Raw genomic sequence first — 23391 nt, 5'->3', positions numbered from 1 at the left:
AACAAAAAAAACACTTTGCAGAGCTCAGATAAAGTGTATATATCTTTAAAAAAATAATGCATCTACAATCTGTGAAAATAATCAAAATTTTCCATAATGAGGTAAAGCTAGAAAGAGATGTAGTTTGAATTGGCACCTCTCCCCAGGTGTCATTCTAATGACTTTATCACTTTCCTTTCAGGAAATTTCTCTTATAAAGGCTATATTTACAGAGAGATCCACTTACATTGCTTATCACTACCTTACTGAGGTTCTCTAATACAATAATTCCGGTAATACTTTCCTTGCTTTGTCTTCTAATCACATCAGGCTGCCTAATGCCTCACCTTGGCCAAACACTGTGTTTTTTTGCAGAATGGGTGGGGCTCCTAAAGAGATACAGAGATTATGCATACATTAGAGAATAAAAAGAAAGAAAAAGAAGAGGAGAAAATCCCAACTGCAATTAAAATGCAGCCATCCTCCTGTGCATATCCCAACACTGGTTAATACAGACATTTCCAATAACTTTAATCTTTAAGTGGTGATTGTTGAAGAAAGAAATCAAGTTTGCGTTTCTTAAAAGACAAGAGGGAAGAAAATGACTTGTCATATCTGGTTGGTTTGGAAATATAAAATCCAATTCTGAAGAAGTAGAGATAAGAAAAGTGCAGAGGAAGTGCCATCAGCTTTAGCAAACACTAAATAATGAACAATGCAGAGACTGCCCAGCATGATAAAATACTCTATTAGAGGGACTGTTTTTAAATGAGTGATAATTGAGGCACGTCCTCAGTGAAAGGTTATTGAATTTTTATCTGTAGAAGAAGCTTTTGACAGACTTGTTAAAAAAAAGTCACTGACAAATAATACCTTCTTTAGATGAATTTGACCAAAGGGGTTTTCCAGTATGTCACATCTTTCTGACATTTACAGGATTTTTGCTTTGCTGAAGAATTGGATCAGATATTCTGGGTTTCTATAAAGACATTTAGGGTTTTCATCAGTCTTACAGAAAAGTCTCTATTATTCTTCCTTTCATAAAAATTGAATTAAGTTGTTACTTATGAACCTCGTTAGAACTACCCACAAATTCAACAGCCAGAGCTTGAAGATGGTGGTACACAAAATTGGCTGCTACTAAAGAACACTGTGTCCCAGAGGACAGTACCTGACAGATACAGAGCCTCAAATGAAGAGGAAGACTTCTGCATTTTTATTGTTTCAAAGTGTTTAATATAAATGATAGTGTTGGATTTAAGACAATGAGAGAACCATGTTGTGAATGCCTGCCTGCCTGCCTGCCTATTAGAGTTGGTTTTTAGAACAGGTTCTAAGGGGGAGGGAGGACTGCCTCCCTTCCATTAAGTTATTCAATGCCACTTATGTTGTTTATGTCTCCGGCTTGTTTTCCTAATAGCAGAACCTTCTAAAGTCTGGAATGGCCTTCATTTTGCTACAATTTTACAGATAGCTAAGAATTGTCTGTGGAAGCAGGGTATCTGTTGGTTGGGTATCTGAGGTACAACAAGTGCCTGTGTTGTTTTTTCCAGTGTTTCTAGTCTACACTCTGAAAAGTCAGGGTTAGTCTAGATTTTTGTCACTGACTCATTTTGACCTCGGGCAAATGGCCAAAATTCTGTGTCTCGTGACCATGTGTTGTAGGGAAGAAAGGCTGGTCTGTCGATGAGACAGCTTTAGGCGGGGGATTAAAGTGATGAAGAATTAATGACCACAGAGGTCCTCAAAGGATGAAATGCAATCTAACTGTGGAGCATCATTATCATTATCATGGCTTCCTCTGGGACAGCTGTATGCATACATAGCCATACATAAGCTCCTTTGCCATACTTCCCTGGGGCCATAAATCTAGGAAAAGTTCCTATGCAATACTGATGAATAAATAAGCTGTCTGTAAAAGCATATCCAGTTTACAGTGGGAACATTTTTCTACATTCAGTTCCGCCCAGTGACGGAGAATTCTTCCATGAAACTAACCAGCCTTCCACATTCCTTCTGGTTCCCCTATCAGGATTCAGCTCACTTCGCCCACTGCATTTGTAACACATCTCCACTTAATGTCAAAGGTAAAGAAATTAAAACCCACATGCTTTCTTTGGTGAGGACTTTATTAAAAGTCACAGTTTCACTCAGGTTATTAGGCTTATCTCTAGCTTTAAAGCACCTAACCAACTAAAGGCTTTCTAGATAACAGCTTAGATTGAATAGTACAATCTTTTGCACTGCTCTTCATTGTAAGACTCCTTTTTCACTGCAAATAGATCTGTTCTCTCAGATTTATTCTGTGTGTGTGTGTGTGTGTGTGTGTGTGTGTGCGCGTGCGTGCGCGCACACGTGCATGCGCACATGCTAGTACTGGGGCTTGAACTCAGTACAAAGCTTTTTCCACTCATGGATGGTGTGTTATCATTTGTGCTATAGCTCTAGTTCGGATATTTTACTCGTTAACTGAAGATAAGAATCTTATAGATTTGTCTGTCCAGTCTGGTTTCATCCGGGGATCCTCAGACATCATTCTTCTGAGTGGCTAGGATTATAGGTATGAGCCACCAGTGTCTGGCTCTCTGACTTCCAGTTCAAGTCATATAGGCATGGAAGCCATCTTCTTTATAGTGTTATGCAGGGGATTAGGATTTCTTCTCATCCTGGTTCTGCAATTTCATCCATGCCAGTTTAGATCCTTCTTTGCTTTCCAAATTCTGCTTCCTATCTTTCTCAAGGATTTTCATTTATATTTATGTTTCCAGTTTCCATCTTCTCATTTTGTTTGCAGATACAATCATTCGGGTGGAAGCTCCCAGCTACCACACTTAAGCATCCATGATATTATCATATTTTAATAAAAATATTCCCCTTATGGATATAAATGTTGGCATTTTCAAAAACCAGCCACATAATTCTTTCTGGGGAGACTTAGAACTCTGTAATTACATTAGAATGCCCACAGCACTAGCCTTTTCTAGCTCTGCAGCTGATAATGGCCTACTTGCAGGAGAAGAGAAGGGGTTGCTGCTTCTTAATCACAATGTGGCACTGGCACAGAAGTCTACAGATGACACCCTACAGACTGATATGAGGGAACTGGGTTTGAATCTTTTCATAGTTCTGAACAGCAGGAAGGTACCGTGGCTTCTCAGATGGGCACCAGAAGGTTCTCAGATGGCCATCCACTTTCAGACACTTCCCATGACCACACTCACATTCCGAAAGTGGCGGAGTGAGAAGCAAGATTTAATGCAAATGGTTTTGCAGCCCAGATATTTATAGAGTTTATGGAGTTTCCAAAGCCACCATACAGCTTGGGGTAAAGAGATGTGAGTGGTAAGAAGGAGATGACTCAAGGATATGACGATGGTAGCAGGAAGCCAAGGAATCTATGACTGAGCACTCACTGGGTGTGATATACAGCTTCGTATCCACGTTCACTGTCATCTAAAGGTTACAGCAATCCAGAGAATATCCCTCATTATTTCTCTTTACTAGGTGAGAAACCTGTGTGGCTCAAAAAGGCTAGATGCTTTCCCCATGGTAGTATAATAAAATGCTTGTATTCATTATGCCCCCTAGAACACAAAGGAAGAATGGGAAAAAACCAAGAAGAGCTTACATGCATGGAGAGAGGCAAAACCTTAGAGCCAGAGGAATGCACTCAGTGGGAGGAAGGAAGAAGAGCAGGAATGCTCTGGGAGATGAGACATCCCTTGTGGATCAGCATTTAAAATGTGCTGGAAGCAAAGGATCACAGGGAATGCCACTGGGGTCAGCCTGAGGCTTGGATATTAATCAGTAGCCGGGTAAACAGTACATCAACTTGCAGAAGGGGAGCGGTCCAGGTGGTATTTCTTATGGAAATGTAGGAAAATGGAATACTCCATTCCCATGAACAACACAGGGTAACAGCATCCTAACAACAATCTGGTGGACATCCTGAGCACAGCAGCTTTCATTCTTTCTTCATTATGAAGACTTCAATTAAGATTGAAAATGAACAAAATGGAACCAGAATATAATTACCAGTTGGTGGTTTTGTTCCCATGGAACACAACTGGTTATAAAACTGAGTATATTAAGGAAACACACGAGGACATTGTTTTCATGAGAGAAGGACTCCCACAGAAGTATACTTGTCTACTAGACAAGGGCAAAATAAATTGAGAGTTAGACAGCAGGTAGCAAGCTCATAAACAAAATAGTAATTTTATTTTCCAACCAATGGTAATTGACTTTACTTTCTAAACAACATGGACATGAAGTTAACCAATGACAATGAATTTGAAAATTTTACATCAATTTAAAAAAGAACAATAGGAATAGAGCCTTAGAATGAATGAAAGATAAGGACAGCTTCCAAGGTCAAAAACGATAGCGACCATGCCATGGAAAGGTGGTAAGAGAAAGCACACATGCACGTGCAGAGGACTGAGCTTGCTGTCTGATAACAGTCTACAAATATTTGAAACTTGTAAATACTGAAGCAGGAGAAGAATTACCACATAGAGAGTTCTAATTAAAAAGAATCAGATGAAATATGACAAGGAAAGCTAAGGCTTAATGGTTTGACAAAAGCAAAGATGAAACAAGCCGTTTCCCAGGAGATCTATCTGGGACCTTTTTATTCCCCTTTGCACCAAGCAGGAAAATAGCCAGGAGGTTGATATATTTTTTTTAAACCATCAAAATCTAAGGTAGTGAGCTTTAGCATGAAAGAATTTAAATTCTACCCGCTGAAAATGTAATATTATATTAGATAATATCATAGCAGGTAATATTTTTATAATCACCATGGCTTGTTACATAACTGGGTTTTGAGGAGAATAGGTGGGGCTCCATCTTTCTTTTCAATGATGTGACTGAATGTAAACACTGTTCGCTATTAGTTTGGGATGTGATTGAATGTAAATACTGTCTATTCACTATTATGTCTTTTATGTTAAGAGAGGCACTGATTCCCTGATCCCTTTTCATTTAGCCAGCTTGAGGAGGGTGAGAAGTATTACCATTTTTAATCATATTTAGGCACAGTTGTGGAATGACTCCTAACAGGAAATGGTTCTTATGCCAGCTCTGTGCTTGTCCTTGACACAGTACCATACCTCTAATGGTTCCTGTTCCCATCCAGAAACAAAAAAGGGAAATTCTGTCAACCCCATACTTCTGAGAATATAACTGGAAAATTAACTACAAAACATTTCCTAGGTAGCCAGGAGAAGTGGCTCACACCTGTAATCCTAGCTACTCAGGAGGCTGAGATCTGAGGATCAAGGTTCAAAGCCAGCCTGGGCACAAAAGGAACTTATCTCCAGTTAACCTCTAGAAAATGGGAAGTGGGGTTTGGTTCAAGGGTAGGGCAGTAGCCGTGAGCTGAAGAGCTCAGGGACAGCTTCAAGGCAGAGTTCAAGCCCCATGACACCCCCCCCCACCACCCCGCCACACACAAACATTTCCTAGGTATACAGAACTACATAAGGCCATATAGGATGAGGCTAAATGAAAGGACCTCCGGGGTATAGAAACAATGTTATTTCTCATCTCTTTTGTTGTCCCTTGGTTATCTCATATTGTTACAGTACCTTACCTTGTTATCTGATATACTGTATATATGTTTATTTATTTGAAATAGGATAGGGAAGGGGGAAAACAAGATGAGGAGTGGGGGTGTGGGAAGGGAAATGGGGACAAAAAACATGCGATGGGGTAGCAATGTTTGTGAAGTAATGCACCTTCTATCTGGCTAATATAATGTAACCCTTCTAGTAATTACAATAAAAATATATTTTAAAAAAGAACTATAGAAATGAAGAAAAAATTAGCCCAGTCTAAGCATGCAAACACTTCATCAAGTCATTCTACAAGGACCCAACCCACAGCATGCCTTTTAGTTGTTTGGTCATCAAAAACAAGGAAAATCTATGGAACTGTCTATCTAGACAAGCCTAAGGATACATGTCAGCTAAATGCACTGTGACACTTGCACAGACTCCTAAGAGAGAAAAGGGGCATCAGGCTAAAACTAAGAAAATTTAAACAAGGCATCAATTTCACCTATTCACAATATATCAACATTGGTTCATTAGTTGTACTAATTTAAGGCAAGATATTAACAATGGGGAAACTGTGAGTTATATAGAAATCTTTATAGAAAACTTTACTTCAACTAAAAACATCATGATTTACAAAAATATACAGTATTTGGTGCTAGCAGTGGAGCTTGACTCAGGACCTGGTGTTGTCCCTTAGCATTTTTGCTCAAGGGTTGAAGTTTACCCACCACCTATAGATTTTTTAAAGAGTCTCACAGGCTGTAGGTTTGTAATGATCCAGAGATGTGGACTGAGGGGTGCTTTTAGTATATTAAATCATTTAAAAAAGAAAGTATTCAATAGTAAACTTTTTTTTTTTTTTGCCAGTCTTGTGCTTGGGCTCAGGGCCTGAGCACTATCCTTGGACTTTCTCAAGGCTAGAGCTCTACCACTTGCGCCTCAGCACCACTTCTAGCTTTTTTCTATGTATGTGGTACTGAGGAATCGAACCTGGGTATTCATGCATGCTAGGCAAGCACTCTACCACTAGGCCAAACTCCCGGCCCCCCAATGGTTAACTTTTAAATGAAATACAACATAGGAAAAATGTTAAAGACAGAGGGACTTTCATAGAATCCTATTACTTATTAGTAAAAATGCTGTAGAATTTTGAGTCAGAATTTTTGTTTTAATTCAAGATAGAGAAGGGGGCCTTGTCTGAGAAAGCAAGGCAGGCGAAACTATATACCACCCTCCTCTCAGTTCTATGTGGTCTACTTTTCAAGGCAATGCATCCTTACTGAGAGCCTAGAAATAAGCCCATGCATTTACAGCCAACTGACTTTCAACAAAAGTGATAAGAATACACACGGGGGAAAGGACAGTCTTTTCAAAATAGGATGCTGGGAAAATTGGATATCCATTTATAGAAGAAAGAAATAAGACTCCTACCTCTTGACAGTTATAAATATCAATTCAAAATAGATTAAAGCCTTAAATGTAAGGCGAGGCATGGTGGCACACATCTGGAATTCCAACTACTCAGGAGACAGAAACAGGGAGGAACTGGTCTGAAGCCACCCCTCACAAAAAGTTGTAATTCTTCTATCACAGCAAATAATAATCTGGGGGTGGCCATATGTACCTGGAAGGTATAGGTATTTTACTGATGCTAGGACCAGGTAAAAATTCTAAAAACAACTAAAGTATCTGTAATGAATTTTTGACTGCATTCTCTCGCTTTCCCAATTTCATTCTACCATCCCTCTCCCTTTGACACCATTTTGTACTCATTTACTGGTGCTTATTTTGTTGTGCTTTGAAGAGGTGAGTCAAAGGCGAGTGAAAATGCTGAAGTGAGCACACAAATCAGGATGTGTTGCATACACAAATTGCTTTGCTAAATGGCAAAAAATTCAATACATACCTGGAAGAAATGAAGTCTAGCAAGGGAAGGGATGGGATGGGAGGGGTGGAAAGGAATATTGAAAGGGGTGACCACAGGTCACGACACAGAATTTTATAAACTGCTGTATTGAATGGCAACTCCTACTTAAAGATAACAAAAATAGAAAAAAAGGGCCGCGAGTATGGCTTAGTGGTGGAGTGCTTGCCTAGCATGCAAAGACAAAGTGCCAAGAGATAGAGAGAAAGCCGGTGTCTTGGCAGGATCATGACTTGATGGTGCCTTCTACATGTCTCCACCATACCTGGAGGCCTTTGAATTAATCATTTTTCTGAGTCAATAAAGTTTTTTCATTCCAATTAGCCCATGACTTCTTAAGTAAAATATATAATATTTATTAAAATGAACTCCAGGAAATAGAAACAAGAGGTTATTTTGTGTGTGGTTTTTTTCTGGTTGCTGTTTTTGTTTTCTTTCTTTATATTCTGTTTGTTTATGTCTTTGGGAGAGTAAGTGGAGGCACAGAAGTGGTGGGGTAAAGGGTGAACAAATACAGCAGTGGTACTCACTAGACACCATGTAGAAAATGAACTATAAAACCTGTAGGTGGGGATAAGAAGGGGAAATAGTGTGTGTGTGTGTGTGTGTGTGTGTGTGTGTGTGTGTGTGTGTGTGCGTGTGTGTGTGAGATAGAGGTAACATTGCTCAAAAAGAAAAGTACTTTGTACCTGCCTTATGTAAATGTAACCTCTGGGACCTTTGTAATAACAGTAAAAAATACATGAAAACAACAACAAAAAAGAATATTAAAGGGACAGATAAAGCCAAGGCTGAGAAGAATAAGATCCACAGGGAAGGAACAAGTGTGCACTGTACTAACAGAAAATAAGAGCATTTTTCTAGTCTAGATCTAGAAGAGGTGAGGAGATCCTTCCAGAGGAGGAAGCAGAGTGACATCTAGGCAAATAGCAAAAAGATTAAAAACTTAATCTATTAATATCATTAATATTAAGCTGTATGACCTACTATAGTGCCTCTGACATGCAACATATTCTTTAAGGATGAACCTGAAATATATCAGGAATGAGCATTCTGTTGCATTGCTAGAAAAGACATCCTACTATGAAATAACTTTCTGCAAGTATTCTCTGGCCCATTATACTTACATAGCCATTTTTTGTATTTGTGCCAGTACTGGGGTTTGATCTCTGGGTCTACTTCTGTCATTTGACTCTTTCCACCAAAGGCTGGCACTTTATCACTTGTGCCACACTTCTGGATTTTTTTTGTTGGGTTGGCATTAAACCTTGATCCTCAGATCTCTAGCCTTCTGAATAGCTAGGCTTACAGGATGAGCCACTTGTGGCTGGCTTTAATAGCTTCTTAAGTTTAATGCAATACATCATTTACCTGCCAAATGGTTATCAGGATATGGAAGACAAAATACGTGTAAATCCTTTCTAGACATTTTTTCCCAGCCTGCTGATTGTGTGGGAGTACTGGATAAGAAGTCAGTATTTCCTTCATGTGCTCGAGAGTCTCCAGAACTATAAATGTTTTAGCTGCACTCAGCACTCAGTTTACTTTTCAAGAGAATAATAAACAGCTATCCTTTATTCCCACTGGTCAGTCACAGGGACATGCAGCAATCAAAGCAATCCATTAACAGAGACTCCTTGTTTTGTTCCAGTATCTACACCAAGGGGAAACTCTCCCAGGACTTCCCAGAGCAGCCCAGTGTGAGGGAGCAAGGCTGGCTCTTAGCAGGACAACCCAAGTGGCCTGATGCTTTGTTTTAGCAAAGGCATCAGAACTAGTGATTCCAGTTCACATGGGTTTGGCACTGATGGTTGGTTGGCACCAATCGTCGAAATGTTGACAGTCATTTAAATCGGTCACTGGGTGGAATAATCACCCTGAAAGGAACTGAGAGGATAGGACTTAGATTACAAAATGGAAGTGAGCACATGAGACTGTGATAACGGGTGTGGTAGAAGAGATTGTTTGCCCAAATCACAGAGATTGATAAAAGACACAAATTAGACATCATCTCTACTGGGTACTCTACTGACATGAACACAACAGCTAAATTGCACAATTACTGAGTTAAACATAACTCAGGGACCAGGGTTTTTTTTTATTTTTATTTTTTTTGAAAAGAGCTGATGCAAAGTGAGCATGTCTGACTTAGTCGATGGCTTGCAATGAAGGTTATGAACAATCTCGTCTTGTGAATGTTGGAGGATGGACAGAATGGGGATCTTGAATGTTACGCCATTTGAAATAAGACCATATCATCAAATAGTAGACCCTAGTGGCCCAGCACATGAGGGCTCAGCCCTGAAGCATCACCAACACCCATCCCCTCACTGCATTTTCAGGAACTGAAGAGGAAAGAAAAAAGCATCTGCTTTCTTTTAGAGCTGCCCATTTGCAATTAGCATTTAGAAAACGGGCTTTCTGGCTTTTTTTTTTTTTTTTTTTTTTTTTTGAGAGAGAGGAGGAGCAAAGTGGGTCTAGGAAAGGAAAAGGCCAATTCCAATGATTGCTTGTGATACAACTGCCTGTTATTGTGAGAAAAGGGCTTTCAAGGACCCTTCCTCTCTTCATGTGGAATCTGCTCACATATATCCTTAGTAGTTGTATACATGATAATTTCATCATCAAATGAAACTAATATTTTAAGTGAAAATGTGTAAGACTATAGTGGTCACACTTATTTCTCTAGCTACTTGGGGGGTGGAAATGGGGAGAATTATGGCTTGACTCTAGTACAAGCATGGTGCTGCGTACTTGTATTGCCAGATATGAGGAAGCCTAGGTAGAAAGAAAGTTTGTGGTCTGAGGCTTGCCTGGGTAAAAACAGAGGAGACCCTATTTGGATAACTAAAGTGAAAGAGCTAGAGTCACTGGCAGAATGTTTGTTTGGAAATCACAAGGCCCTGGCAGAGTTAGGCAAAACCCTAATACTGAAGGAAAAAAGCATAAATAGAAGGCAGAAGGCTGTTTCTTCTGTCTTGTCTCCCCACCCTGTTGTGGCCCTTAGGATGGGGGCATACTAACACAAAACCCCACAGGGAGTGAATATTCAAGGTACCTATTACAGTGTGGTCATAGGGTGTATATTTCTGGAGGAAAATTTACCCCATGAATTTTTCCACTCATCTTCCATCCCTGGAATCATGGCTAAACAACTTCTCGAAGGACAGTTATATAAGTGATTCTGAAGTTCTTAGTGCAGATCATAAAAGTATTTCTGTCCTAAAGTTCACCTGGTAGAAGCGTCTCATATCACATTCAGGTCTGGTTTTGCTGCTCTCTTCAGTGTGATCATTTCCTTCTTGCTGTCTTGTTTTAATCTTTTACACATCTACACCTGCCTTTTCCTCTCTTCCATCTTTACATTAGTTTTTCTTGGTCCTTATCCTTTCTGAATCATAAATACATACATACATACATACATATATATGTATATTTGGAGTAACATTTCTAAAAAGAATTTCTTTTATATTTATTGTTATATGTATCCTAAAGGTTTCAAGTTAGTTTTCTCTGAGTCATTGGTCCTTGACAGAAAAATGAAGTTTCCTAGTCTTATTCATATATTATTCCTTACTGCTTCTGAATTTGTATTTGTTATCTTTCCACCACCTCTTTCTAGAATCACTGTTATCCTCATTGCCTCTATTTTCTAACACTTCTGGAGCCAGCTCTGTTTTTCTCTTTTCAGACATTTTTGATGAGCATTATCTCAAGCTAATGTCAGAGAGCTTGAGCTCTGAGATGGTTTCTGCCCTTGGAAAGCTGTAAGGAAGATGAAAGGCATTGCTTTCTGTTCTTGAGACACACTGGCACACTGGTTCATGTTGTACAGTTTAATATTAAGCCATGTTAACGAGAGCCTTACCTGTCCTCCCGCAGTCCAGATAAAGGAGATCAACTCCTTGAGAAGCAGAGTAGATGCAACACAAACCACATTCTAGCCTGGCTTTTTTCTAATAACATGGACACTTTTCTGATAACATGCATATGCCCAAAAGGGGTAGAGGGTGTGTGTGTGTGTGTGTGTGTGTGTGTGTGTGTGTGTGTGTGTGTGTGTGTGTGTGTGTGTGTGTGTGTGTGTGTGTGTGTGTGTGTGTGTGTGTGTGTGTGTGTGTGTGTGTGTGTGTGTGTGTGTGTGTGCGCGCGCGCACATTTGAATCCTTAAATGCACAGTTTTCTATTCTATTTTTGAGAATACATATGTTAATTTCATCATTAAATACAAATGTTTTTGTTGTCATTTTTTGTGGTACCAGAGCTTGAAGTCAGGGCCTCGTGCTCTTGCTTGGTTATGTTTTGCTCAAGTCTGGCACTCTACCACTTAAGAAACATCTTTACTTCTGGTGTTTTAGTGGCCTGTCCTGGTGGCCCATACTTGTAATTCCAGTTACTTGGAGGGGACAGATGGGGAAAATTGTGTTCAGAGGCCAGCCTAGGCAAAAGTCATAGATTCCACAACCGTCATTCACTTCTCAATGAGCCTCACAAAAGAAAATGTTCTGTTAGAACACTTACTCTGAGATGTGGAAAGATTGGAGAAAGCTGACTTGGTTCGACCTGCCAACCATTCCAGACTCTCATGCATGTTGGCCAAGGCTTTGAGGTCACTGACATCACGAAGAATGTCTTGTGGGGGGATAAGTTTATCACCCAGGTTCCCAATTAGAACTTCAGACTCCTTGCCAAAGGCTGCCCTGAAAACAAAACAAAACAGAACAAATCAGAAACACACATCACTTACAGCACGGCCATGGTGGGATGGGCAATGGTTTTTAAGGCATGGACTGCACAATGACTGTTATAACCTCTACTAGACAGTGTGCTCTCTCTTGAAGGTGTAACTATTGCATGCGTGCTTAAAATTATTCTAATAGGGGACAGAGTACTTAGACCACATGAAATGACCTCAGTGGCTCTATCTCCAGCAGGAGCAGCAAGGGCCTGAATTCCAGTGACAGTCCCTAGGATAGCTTCTAGCTCTCTTGTATAAGAGAGGATATTTCTTTGCTGCTTCTCCAGTTGATGTACAGCTTAGGATGCCAAATATATACCTGCTTTTCAGGTTAAAAATAGAACAACCAAGCTAATCTGGGAGCTAGAAAATATTTTGTAAATATTTTAAAGGCTAATTGGACCCATTCTCTTTCAGACAGCAGATTACAATTGAGAAGGATAACTAGTTTCATTCATTTATTTATGATAAAAAGAAGTGATAAGCATTAAGGTATTTGGGGGAAGAAAAACAAGCAAACTAACAATGTTAAGTTTGTTTACTATCAGAAAAAACAGAAACAGATATGTTTCATACAAAGTTCACTGTTTACATATATATATATATATATATATATTTGAAACAAGTCATTGAAGTAATGCTTTAAAGTCAAGAACACAGTGCTTGGAATTTGCTCAATGCTCCTAAATTGAGGGTATCAGCATTCTTAGGTCTGTTGGGATGACGAATAAAGTTAGTTACAAGGGAGCAAACACTAGGGAATAAGTCCCAAGGCTAGTTTTACAAATGGTCCCCTATCACAGTATCTCACTGCATCTTCAAGAGGTAAATTACTATGACAGAACACACTTACTTCCTAGCCAGTACTTATTATTCCTTGCCTGCATGGAAAAAGGACTCAGATATTGTTGGGGGGGGCAGTATGCCTAACTTAAAACAAAGTGAATCACAATAAAAGCCCTGGTAAATTTCCTTGCCTCTCTTAATGATGTAATAGCACACATGAACTGACATCTGATGAGCTTACAAGAAAACTGTCTCCAATGATCTTTGCTGGCAGCAACCTTCCTTGCCTCCCTCCTTTCTGGAATTGGAATGCAGCCATGGCAACTGGGCTGCAGTAGCTCTTCTGAAACACCAAATGACCTTGAGAGTAAAGTCACTGCTGAGAATAATGGAGCCCGGAGATAAGAGGGCATGGACACTGATGACATCATGGCGCTCCAGTGCAGTCCCAGACAGAGCGCTTCCAGACAGTGCATTGTCGGAGAGACACTGAAACCCTCTCTGTCACTGTTACTTCAAGTTTCTGTTACTAGCTGCTAAATGCAATTTCAAAAGAACACGCTCCTTTAATTAGCATAAGTGATCTCATCCTCTAAAACTTGGTCAGAAATAAGATGCTCCTAAAATCTAGTTACTGGGAAAAGCAAAAACGATGTCTCTGTCTCTGTCATGAGCTGAGTCCACAGACATGTTACTCAAGTTGTAAATATTTAAGTTTTCTTAATCTGTCCTTAGAAATCAACTCTTCCAGCCCCTAAATCATCTTTGATAGTTATAAAACACACACACACACACACACACACACACACACACACACACACACACACGCCTCTGAGCTGGTAGTTAAAAAACAACAAGGGAGGCAAAAGGCTTTGGAAGCCGGGCTTGTAGGCATCTTTATACACGTGGGTGTAACCCTGCTGAAATGTGACAATGGAGATGAGCACATTTATTTAGAAGCGGGATCCCAGTGTGGGGCTGTGTGGGCCTCAGGGTCGTTTAACTGTGCTGTGTGGCCATGTCTGTGTTGGGTGATGAGCTCACTTCCCTTTGGCTCAGTGAAATTTGTTTCACCTCCTTGGATGTGCAAGCAACAGACTGAGAAAAACACAAACTGCCTCATGTTGAATACATAGCAGACATCTCATTTGACAGGAATCTATAATCTCCCTCTAACAACCTGCAAAGAGCACAGAAACCATGACATGGGGAATAACTGATTGACACTATAACCATTTTACACACAAGAATCATTCCTCGGAGGATTTGTGTGTGTGAAAAAGCTGGGTGGAAGATTTTTATGAGTTTCAATAACCGTAGAGGGATGGATTTAGTTGCCCGACTAAAGATTTTTTTCCAAACCTTCTGATTTATGAAATTATAGCACATCCAGGCTATGAAAAACTATGAAGTAAGTACAAATTATAAAGCAGAGAATACTTGATCTCATAGAAAAAAGTATAGCTTATTTTTTCATATATGCAATTGGGTAAAATAAACATCAAATTGTATATCCTGTTTAATAATTATAAATAAATTGAAAAAAATCACTATTTATGTGTCCACTATGTTAACCATATAACGAAACCATAGTTCGTGTTTTTCTGCTTTTTCCACATTTTATTTCTCAAAACTAGGTTTCCTTATTTTATTTTTTTGCCAGTCCTGGGCCTTGAACTCAGGGCCTGAGCACCGTCCTTGGGCTTTCTCAAGGCTAGAGCTCTATCACAGGACCACTGCCAGCTTTTTTCTATGTATGTGGTTCTGACCAATTGAACCCGGGTCTTCATGCATGCTAGGCAAGCACTCTACCACTAGGCCAAACTCCCAGCACAGGTTGGTTTATTTATTTATTTGTTTATTTATTTATGGTTAATACTAGGACTTCCTTTTAAGACCGCAAGCTTTTTAAGCAGGTGTTCTACCTCTGGACAACTTAGCCAGTCTCTTTTTGGTGCTCATTGTTTTCACAATAGGCTCTCCCTTTATGTGCGAGAGAGCTTGGACTGCATCCCTTATCTTTGTGCTTTCCTTTGTGGAGGAGATGACAGGCAGGTACCACAGTGCCCTGCCATTGAGGAGAATGGAGTTACATCTGCAATCTACACATCTCCCATTCCCAACTAAGCCAGATTAAACACTTGAGCCAATGAATTTGCTCCATTCAGTACTAGGCAGTACTGTACGGAGCATGTGATAAACCCTAGCACAGCCAACAGGAGTACATGGGTATTACTGATACTGGAGCTAAGTTGGGGGGTGATGATGGGTGGATCGCAGTGGGTCCGAACTGTGGCTCTAGATTTGCTAAAGATGCAATGGCTATCCAGAAAGACAACTATCTGCATTTGGATCAGAATTATTCTCCCAATCTAGATCTAGATATTTATATAATCTTCTTACAGCAACAGTATTTAACAGACATCACATATGTCTTCAGAACTTACACCACACATCAGGAACATTATACTTAAGGTGTGGGGGAGTGGACCCCACAGGAACAGTCCCCTTCATAACTGTGGGCTAATAAGGAAACTTATGGCACTGAATGCCTGTAAGCCTCTTAATCTTCATTTTTAACCACACATTTTTGTTCATCTTTAAAGGACTTGATCTGACAAGAATTCATTTAAGAAAATTTTGCCAAGAGTGTTAAATCTGTTTAACTTAATTTTACCACACAATTATAATCTATAGAGAAGTCTGACATGAATTCATTTAAGGGAATTTTGCCAAGAGTGTTAAACCTGTTTAACTGAATTTTACCACACAATTATAATCTATAAAGTCTATCTGATAAGAATTCATTTCAGAGAGTTTTGCCAAAGATGCACAAAATTGTCTCCATTTAGTCTTTAAATAATTCTGTTAGCCACTGAAAGGGAAGAAAAATCTGCAATTTCAGCAGACTAAATGAAATTATGGAAGAACTATAAATGGTCTCAGTAGTGATTGATTTGCAGATTTGTGCTATATCTGCTACATGACAAACACACTCGGCCCATCCCTCTTTCTCCTTGTTCCCCTCTCCATATCTCTGAACACTATTTCTTACTGTAGGGCCCAGCTTTGAGACAATGGCTGCAGGAGCCTGGGCCAAGCTGCTGTGCCCTGTGTCACAGCAGTCAGGAAGGACAAGAACCGGCTCAAATGGCAAAGCAGATGGTCCAAGTGTTCATAGTTTGGAGTGGGCAGAGTACTCACATCTACATCTACTAGGGGCATGAACTGGCACAGAATACTCCTTGCCTGGAAGACTTCTGTCAGATCTCTGAAAAATTTATTCCCAATAATGCTAAACCACCCACAAAGTTTTTGACCTGGATACTTATTTTTGTGGCAAAAACAAGTGAAGCAAGCCCCCAAAGTCTTTTTTGGGGGAGGGTGGGTGGGTCATGGGGCTTGCACTTGGCCTGGGCGCTGTCCCTGAGCTCTTCAGCTCAAAGCTACCGCCCTTCCCTTAAGCCAAGCCCCACTTCCACCTTTTTCTGTGTATTGAGGATTTGAACCCAAGGCTTCATGCATGCTAGGCAAGCACTCTATCACTAGGCCATACTTCTGTCCCCCCCCTTGCCCCCAGTCTTAAAAGTTCACTTGATCTATGTGGAGCTGGCTTGAAAGGGGTGAAATGGACTAGGCAGATTTCAGCAATGACACCAGTTAGGAAATGACTTAAGTGACATCATTTTTTTTTGTTCTTTTTCCTGTAGCTTTAGGCTAAACATGCTAGGACAATGGAATTGGAAGAAGTTGTCATCTGGCTGATCTGAGCTTCTCACACTATGGAAACAAGCAGAAAAACTGGTTATTTGGTGCCTAGAATGAGTGACTTGATTTGCCAAGGGGAAAGTATTCTGTTTCTATGTAATAAAGGCCCACAGGCCTATGTGGAATTCATTGGGATCCCTCTTAATTCTTCCATGTCTACACAAAAAGTAATGTAAACACCATGACAGCTCAATAAAGGCAGGTCCACTAAGAATTCATTGTCATTAAGGTATAAGGCTAGGCTGGGCATGGTAACTGATTCTTATAATCCCAGCTACTCAGGAGATAGAGATTTGGAGAAGGATTACACTTTCAGACTAGCAAAAGATAGTGAAAACTCCATCTTAAGCAATAAACACACAAATTGTGACCCCAGCTTTGTGAGAGGCACTGGCAGGAGGACCTTGGTCTAAAGCTATCCCTAAGCAAAAAACTTAAGACCTTACCTTAATATAATACAAAGAGCAGAGTCAGCACAAATATGTGAAGAACTCCAATTTAGTTTTGAAGTCACCATATATGCAGAATACTATGTGACTTGCAATGGAGAGCTGTGGAGCAACTGGACTCGGGATGGCTGCAACTGCAAGGCCAGATAAACTCCATGTCTCTTTATTAGGGAAAGAGAGGAAATGCCTTTGTGTGATGAACAGCTATCTCACATTAAGCATAATTATGAATGTCTAAAATACAGATATGGTGAGAATGAATGCAGAATAACCAAAGGGGTGGACCACAGAAGACCTACATGTGCTGCTTTAAAATTCTTCATTCCATCTCTCCCTCCTTCTCTAGCCTGGATAATAAGAAGCCTTGGTGGAAAACTGAGACACAGGGAAGGGGAAAGCCAGGGTGCTTATGCCCTTTCTCTCCAGACGGAGTAATATCTCCAGCATCTATTATGCTCTAACTACCTTTCAGTGCTTTTGTGTACCACAAACATACCTTCCCTTGAAATTACCAATGGGTATTTGTTCAGGCATCAGTTGAGGGACATCTGGGTAGTTTCTACTTTTTGTCAATTATGATAATAGCAGTATGAATATTTATGTCTAATTTTCTTTTGAGACAGGGTCCTGCTATGTAGCTTGGCGGGTTCTGGACTGGCAATCATCCTGCCACAGCCATCTCAGGCTGGGACTCTAGATGTGTGCCACCATTTTATGGATAAGGTTTAGCATGGATGTGTGTTTCCACTTAAGTTAAATGATCAGATCACAAGATAACTCTAAGTTTAGCCTTTTCAGGAAATAGCCACAATGTTTCTCAGCACTTTTACCAGCTTATGTTTTTCACTAGTGGCATATGAAGTTCCACTTTCTCACATCCTTGTCAACACTTGGTATTATCTGACTTTTAAATTACAACCAACAAGTGTACAAGAAGTAATATCGCTTTGTGGCTTTTGCTTGTATTTCTTGACAATGATCTCTTCATGTGTTTTTAATCATTTGCATATCTTCTTTACAGAAATAACTATTCTGAGTCTGTTCATTTTTTCAAATTTGGATTTACTTTTTATTATTGAGTTGTTCATTTTTAGCAGATATTTATGAGAAATTTGCTTTTAATAAGGTCTGGATGTAAGCCTGTGGGTTCTAAACTATTGTAATAGCAATGAGTACGTTTAGTGCTCAGATTTTAGTTTTGAAATGATATTTCTTTGTAAAAGAACTGAGATACTTTGAAGAAATGGCTGATTCTAGGCTTAGAAATGAAAAATACAAGGTGGATGTTATCTATTTTGTTATATTAGAAGTGATAAAAGATTAATGGGGTCATGTTGAAAGAAAATGAGATTTCTTCCTGGCTATATCTAGGACAATTTTGGGTCTCCAAAAATAAATAAGTAAAATAACAGTAATAATTACTTCTGTTTTCAGCCATGATGGAAAAACTGGTATTAAATTAGTTCTCACACCATGGGCCAGCCACAAAAATGAATAAAATAGTTAAGTAACTGTTCAGACATTGCACAACTGACCATATAAAACAGACCCTTGGAAGAAGGAGAACAATTCACTAAACAACATCTCAGCTTATCATCTGCCACTATCTAGATTTCAGTGCTTGTATATATACATGTACATATCTGCAAATATATATATTACAAATAGATCTGCATATATGCACATATTTAATTATTTTGCAATATATCTGTATTGTTTGTGTATATACTATATGTATGTACATATAAATATATCTCATAAATGATAGTTATATATACATAACTACAATAGAATCAACATCATATAAATTACAATAGTATCAAAGAGCCATCAAAACAGGTAACATTTTGGATAAAAATAGTCCATGGGAGATGATAATAAGTACAATAAATTTTAACTAACTGGATTCACTTGACAGGGTTTCATCTGTCCATAAAAGAATCGAGTTACAAATCAATTACAAGAATGTATCTGGAGCTAGGCACCAGTGGTTCACACTTATAATCCTAGCTACTGAGGAGGCTGAGATCTGAGCTGTTGTTAGCCTTAAGTACAAATGGTCAGAGGTAGTACCCAGGCCTTGCGTTCAAGCCCCAGACTGACACACACACACACACACACACACACACACACACACACACACACACACAGAATTAAAAAAGTATCTGGGATATCTCTGAATATCTGAAATTGAGGCAATGTGCTACTAAACAATCTGTGGTTCATATGGGGAAATCACAAGGAAAAGATAACATTTGAATTGAGTGTTAACGAAAAAATCAAAATTTGAGGAGGACAGCTAAAGCACTGCTTAGAAAGAAATATATACTCTAAAAGCTTATATTAGAAAAGAAAATGTACTTTGGAACAGTGATTTTTACTTTCTCTAGAAGAAGCTAGGAAAATCAAGAGCAAATTAAACCCAAAGTTATCAGAAAACAAATTGGAGAAATGAAGAATAGCTAAGGGTTAGAGAAAAATCAGTGAAGCAAAAAACTGCTGTTAGAAAACAATAACAGTAAAAAACACCAGCAGTTTATACCATCATAGAATGGAAAACTATGGTTTACCAAATGAACAGTATTATCTGTGGCTACTTTCCTACTAATCCAGCAGAGTAAAGTGGTTGTGGGGAGACACAACATGTTCCCCCAAACCTAAAATACTTTCTATCTACTTATGGAGAGTTAGCAAATTTTTGCCTTAAATAAACTGATCAAGAAAAAAAAGTGAGGGAACATATATTACCAGTATTAGAAACCAAATAGGGGACACTATCACCAAACTTACAGATTTCAGAATGATAACTAGGGACCATTTTCATGTTGCGTCAGTTAGTTCAGTAGCACAGATGAACAAATTCCTTGAATCATTCAATTGGCAAAATGGAACTAGGAACTGCAAATGTCCCATCTATATTTAACATACTGAAATAGTAAAGAAGAACTTCTCCAAAGAAAATGCAGGTCTATGTGACCTTTTGAATACTGAATTCTATCAAACATTTATTTATTTGGTTTTTGTTTATTTTTTGCCAGTCATGGGACTTGAACTCAGGACCTTGACAGCATCCTTGAGCTTTCTCAAGGCTAATGCTTTACCAGTTGGCCATAGCACCACTTTTGGCCTTTTCTGGGTATGTGGTATCAAGGAATGGAACTCAAGACTTTGTTCATGGTAGGCAAGCACTCTACCACTAGGCCACACTCTGGGCTCCTCTACTATTTTTGGGTTTTTTTTTTTTTGCCAGTCCTGGGGCTTCAACTCAGGGCATGGGCACTGTCGGGCTTTCTCAAAGTGAGTGCTCTATCCTTGAGCCACAGTACCACTTCTGGCCTTTTCTGTGTATGTGGTACTGAGGAATCGAACTCAGGGCTTTATGCATCCTAGACTAGCACTTTACTACTAGACTATACTCCTGACCCCGCCTTTATTAAATTTTTTAAAGAAAAAAGAATAATCAGTATCAACTAAGCTCTTACAGAAAATAAAGAATAGAATGAAATACTGACAAGGATATGAAGCAATGAGAAATCTCAAGTTTCACATAACATTCAATCTACATGAATCCTATGATCCAACAATTCTACTCCCACATTGTTGTTCAAAAGCATAAAAGCATATGAGGACAAGAATATTTTCTAAGAATTAATTAGTCATACTGCATATTTAGTGCAGTTTTGTTTACAAGGGACTGAAACTGGACACGATCCAAATGCTCACTAGTAACAGTGGAAGAGCAAATCATTACATGTGTGTATAGAGTTGTCAAAGCTTGTCCAAACGAACACTAAGGTCTGTTGAGCTCTATATATTTAAATCATCTCAGCAAATCATCTCTACAATTCACTGATTTAAAAATGCGTGGATATGACATACATAGGTGACTAGAAGAGGGAGTAGGAAGTGGAGGAAAAGCTGTTTATTTAATTCACAGCTGTATGGATGCCATTTATCAATGGATGGATGATAAGAGTAGGATAATCACAATGTCTCTGGGAATCATCCTTAAGATCACTAGGCTGGGTGTTTGGTCTAGAGGTAGAGTGCTTGTCTGGCATGCACGAAGACCCGGGCTCGATTCCTTGGTACCACATGCATAGAAAAAGCCAGAAGTGGTGCTGTGGCTCAAGCTGTAGCCTGCCTTAAGAAACCTCAAGGACAGTCTCAGGCCCAGAGTGCAGGGCCTAGGACCAGCAAAAATTTTACATAGGAAAGGGTATCAATGTTTGTGAAGTAATGTACCTTCTGTCTGGTGAATATTATATAACCCTTCTATTAATTACAATAAAAATTATATGAAAAAAATCAGTAGTTAGTAAGGGAAGCAAATAAAAGAGCTATCTGGCAGTTACTACCTTAATCAAATGGTTAGGCTTAGCTTTGCCAGTAGCAGCACAACCAGGGTTTGAGTGAAGTGATGAAATGGGAGGTTTAATATAGAATATTACACATAAGATGTTCCTGGTAGAAGCTTCTCAGGTGACAGCTCAGGATATAATCACAATGAAACTGCTAGATGAATCCAGAACTTTAGAGGAAATCTGACATTCCATTGTAGCACCCGCCCATGGGTGTCTCCCCCACCCCCAACAATGTTTAAACACAGACCCTTGCACTTGCTTGGCTCACTTTTCAGTTGAACCATGCCTCCAATCTGGTTATTCTGTAGATGAAGTCTCTTAGACTTCTCAGCACAGCCCTGTACTTTGATCCTCCTTATCTCAGCCTCCTGTGTAGCTAGAATTATATGCACAGTTACTGGTGGCCAGCTTGTCTAGACTGTTGTCCACAAATGCAGTGACATGAAAAAAAAAATGGAAGGAGTGTTGAGACTGTTGCATGTTAGCAGAAAGTAGAGATATAATATGTGAATCTTTACTGCATCTCAAATTAAAAAAAAAGACCTACCTCAGGTGGTGGTCATACCTGTGATCTTATTCAGGAGGCTGAGATGTGAAGATCAAAATCCATTGCTAGCCCAGAAGGAAAAAAGTTGAGTGATTCTTATGGCCAATTATCACAGCAAAAAGCCAGAAGTGGAGGCATGTGTCAAGTGGTAGAGTATCAGTTACACAGATTTCCCTTGATTCTTAGCCTTGTGATACTTATGTTAGATTTCTGACCTATTATAAATAAGGCTTTAAGCTGCTCGTTTGTGTGTTGTAGAGGCATAAGAAACATATACAGTAAAGATACGTTGCAGCTGAAGAATAACAGTTTGATTAGTTTGGCAAGAGGGCAGTGAGTGAGTACATTTGGAGAGGTTAATGGATATAGCAAAATATGAACAGCAGATTTAAGCATATATATGTATACATATATATGTATATATGATTCTTTCAACTTTTCTGTAAGTTTAAAACTTGTCAGATTACAAGCAATGAAAAAAATTTAAGGGCAGGGAAATAAAACAAGGAATGAGAAAAAGAAGGGTAATTGCTGGGTATTTCAAAGTTAGCATCTCTCTACCTCTGTCCAAACTAGGAGCTAGGCTAGCAGTCTCCAGGGAGTCACCTCTTAGAGGCATCTCCCAGTGGCACACTGACTTTCTAATCAATGTCTTGAGTTTCTGAGCATTTTATATAAGGTATAAAACAACATGTGTGATGAGAAGTTAATGTCCCAAATTAAAATCTTGAACAGAATTACTTAATGCAATCAGAACTCTTGGAAACTATTTCTGCTCTTCCAATTTCAGATCCAGAGAGCTGAAGCAGACGATAGTAGCCAGCCATGTTTGGATATATAAAACCCTTGAACACATAAATGCACATTTTCTTCTGCTACTCTTTCTGTCCTTGTCGAAGCATTTTTGGAGGTTTATTTGTTGTGTTCAAATGAGTGTGCCCAGAAAAAATAGTGTGCATAATTGAGCCTTTTCTCAAAGAAGAAGAAAAAAGGGTGTATTGGCAAGGCAGCATGGGTAGGGAGCAAAGGTATAGAGACAGGACCATTCCATTGAAGGCAGCTTTGCTAGCATAGGGAAGCCTATCTAAAAAAAAAGACATGAAGGCAGACGCCTTAGAGAAATGAATAGGTAGAAAAACACCAAAGTTCTAGCAGCTATTCTCCAATTAAAGGTCAAGATTTTAATCATAGGTCAAGATAGCTAGCTTTGTGATAAGTTCAGAGGCATTATCATGTGAAATTCATTATGTTAAAAAAATTTGTTACTATTTGACTCAG

General features: G+C 39.2%; 1 protein-coding gene across 1 annotated transcript in view; it reads right to left on the bottom strand.

Moving 5' to 3' along the window:
- Positions 1–23391, bottom strand: part of Exoc4 (exocyst complex component 4) — a 662437-nt gene that overhangs the window by 91219 nt on the left and 547827 nt on the right. Inside the window, exon 14 of the mRNA XM_090333323.1 lies at positions 11983–12161. Within this exon, the coding sequence (XP_090189449.1) occupies positions 11983–12161 (179 nt within the window). The remainder of the gene's footprint in view (positions 1–11982; positions 12162–23391) is intronic.

Source organism: Megascapheus bottae, chromosome 5, assembly GCF_031878675.1.
Source record: "Megascapheus bottae isolate mThoBot1 chromosome 5, mThoBot2.hap1, whole genome shotgun sequence".
Classification (NCBI taxonomy): domain Eukaryota; kingdom Metazoa; phylum Chordata; class Mammalia; order Rodentia; family Geomyidae; genus Megascapheus; species Megascapheus bottae.
The sequence above is the reverse complement of the archived record's forward strand: the minus strand, read 5'-3'. Positions and strand labels throughout refer to the sequence as shown.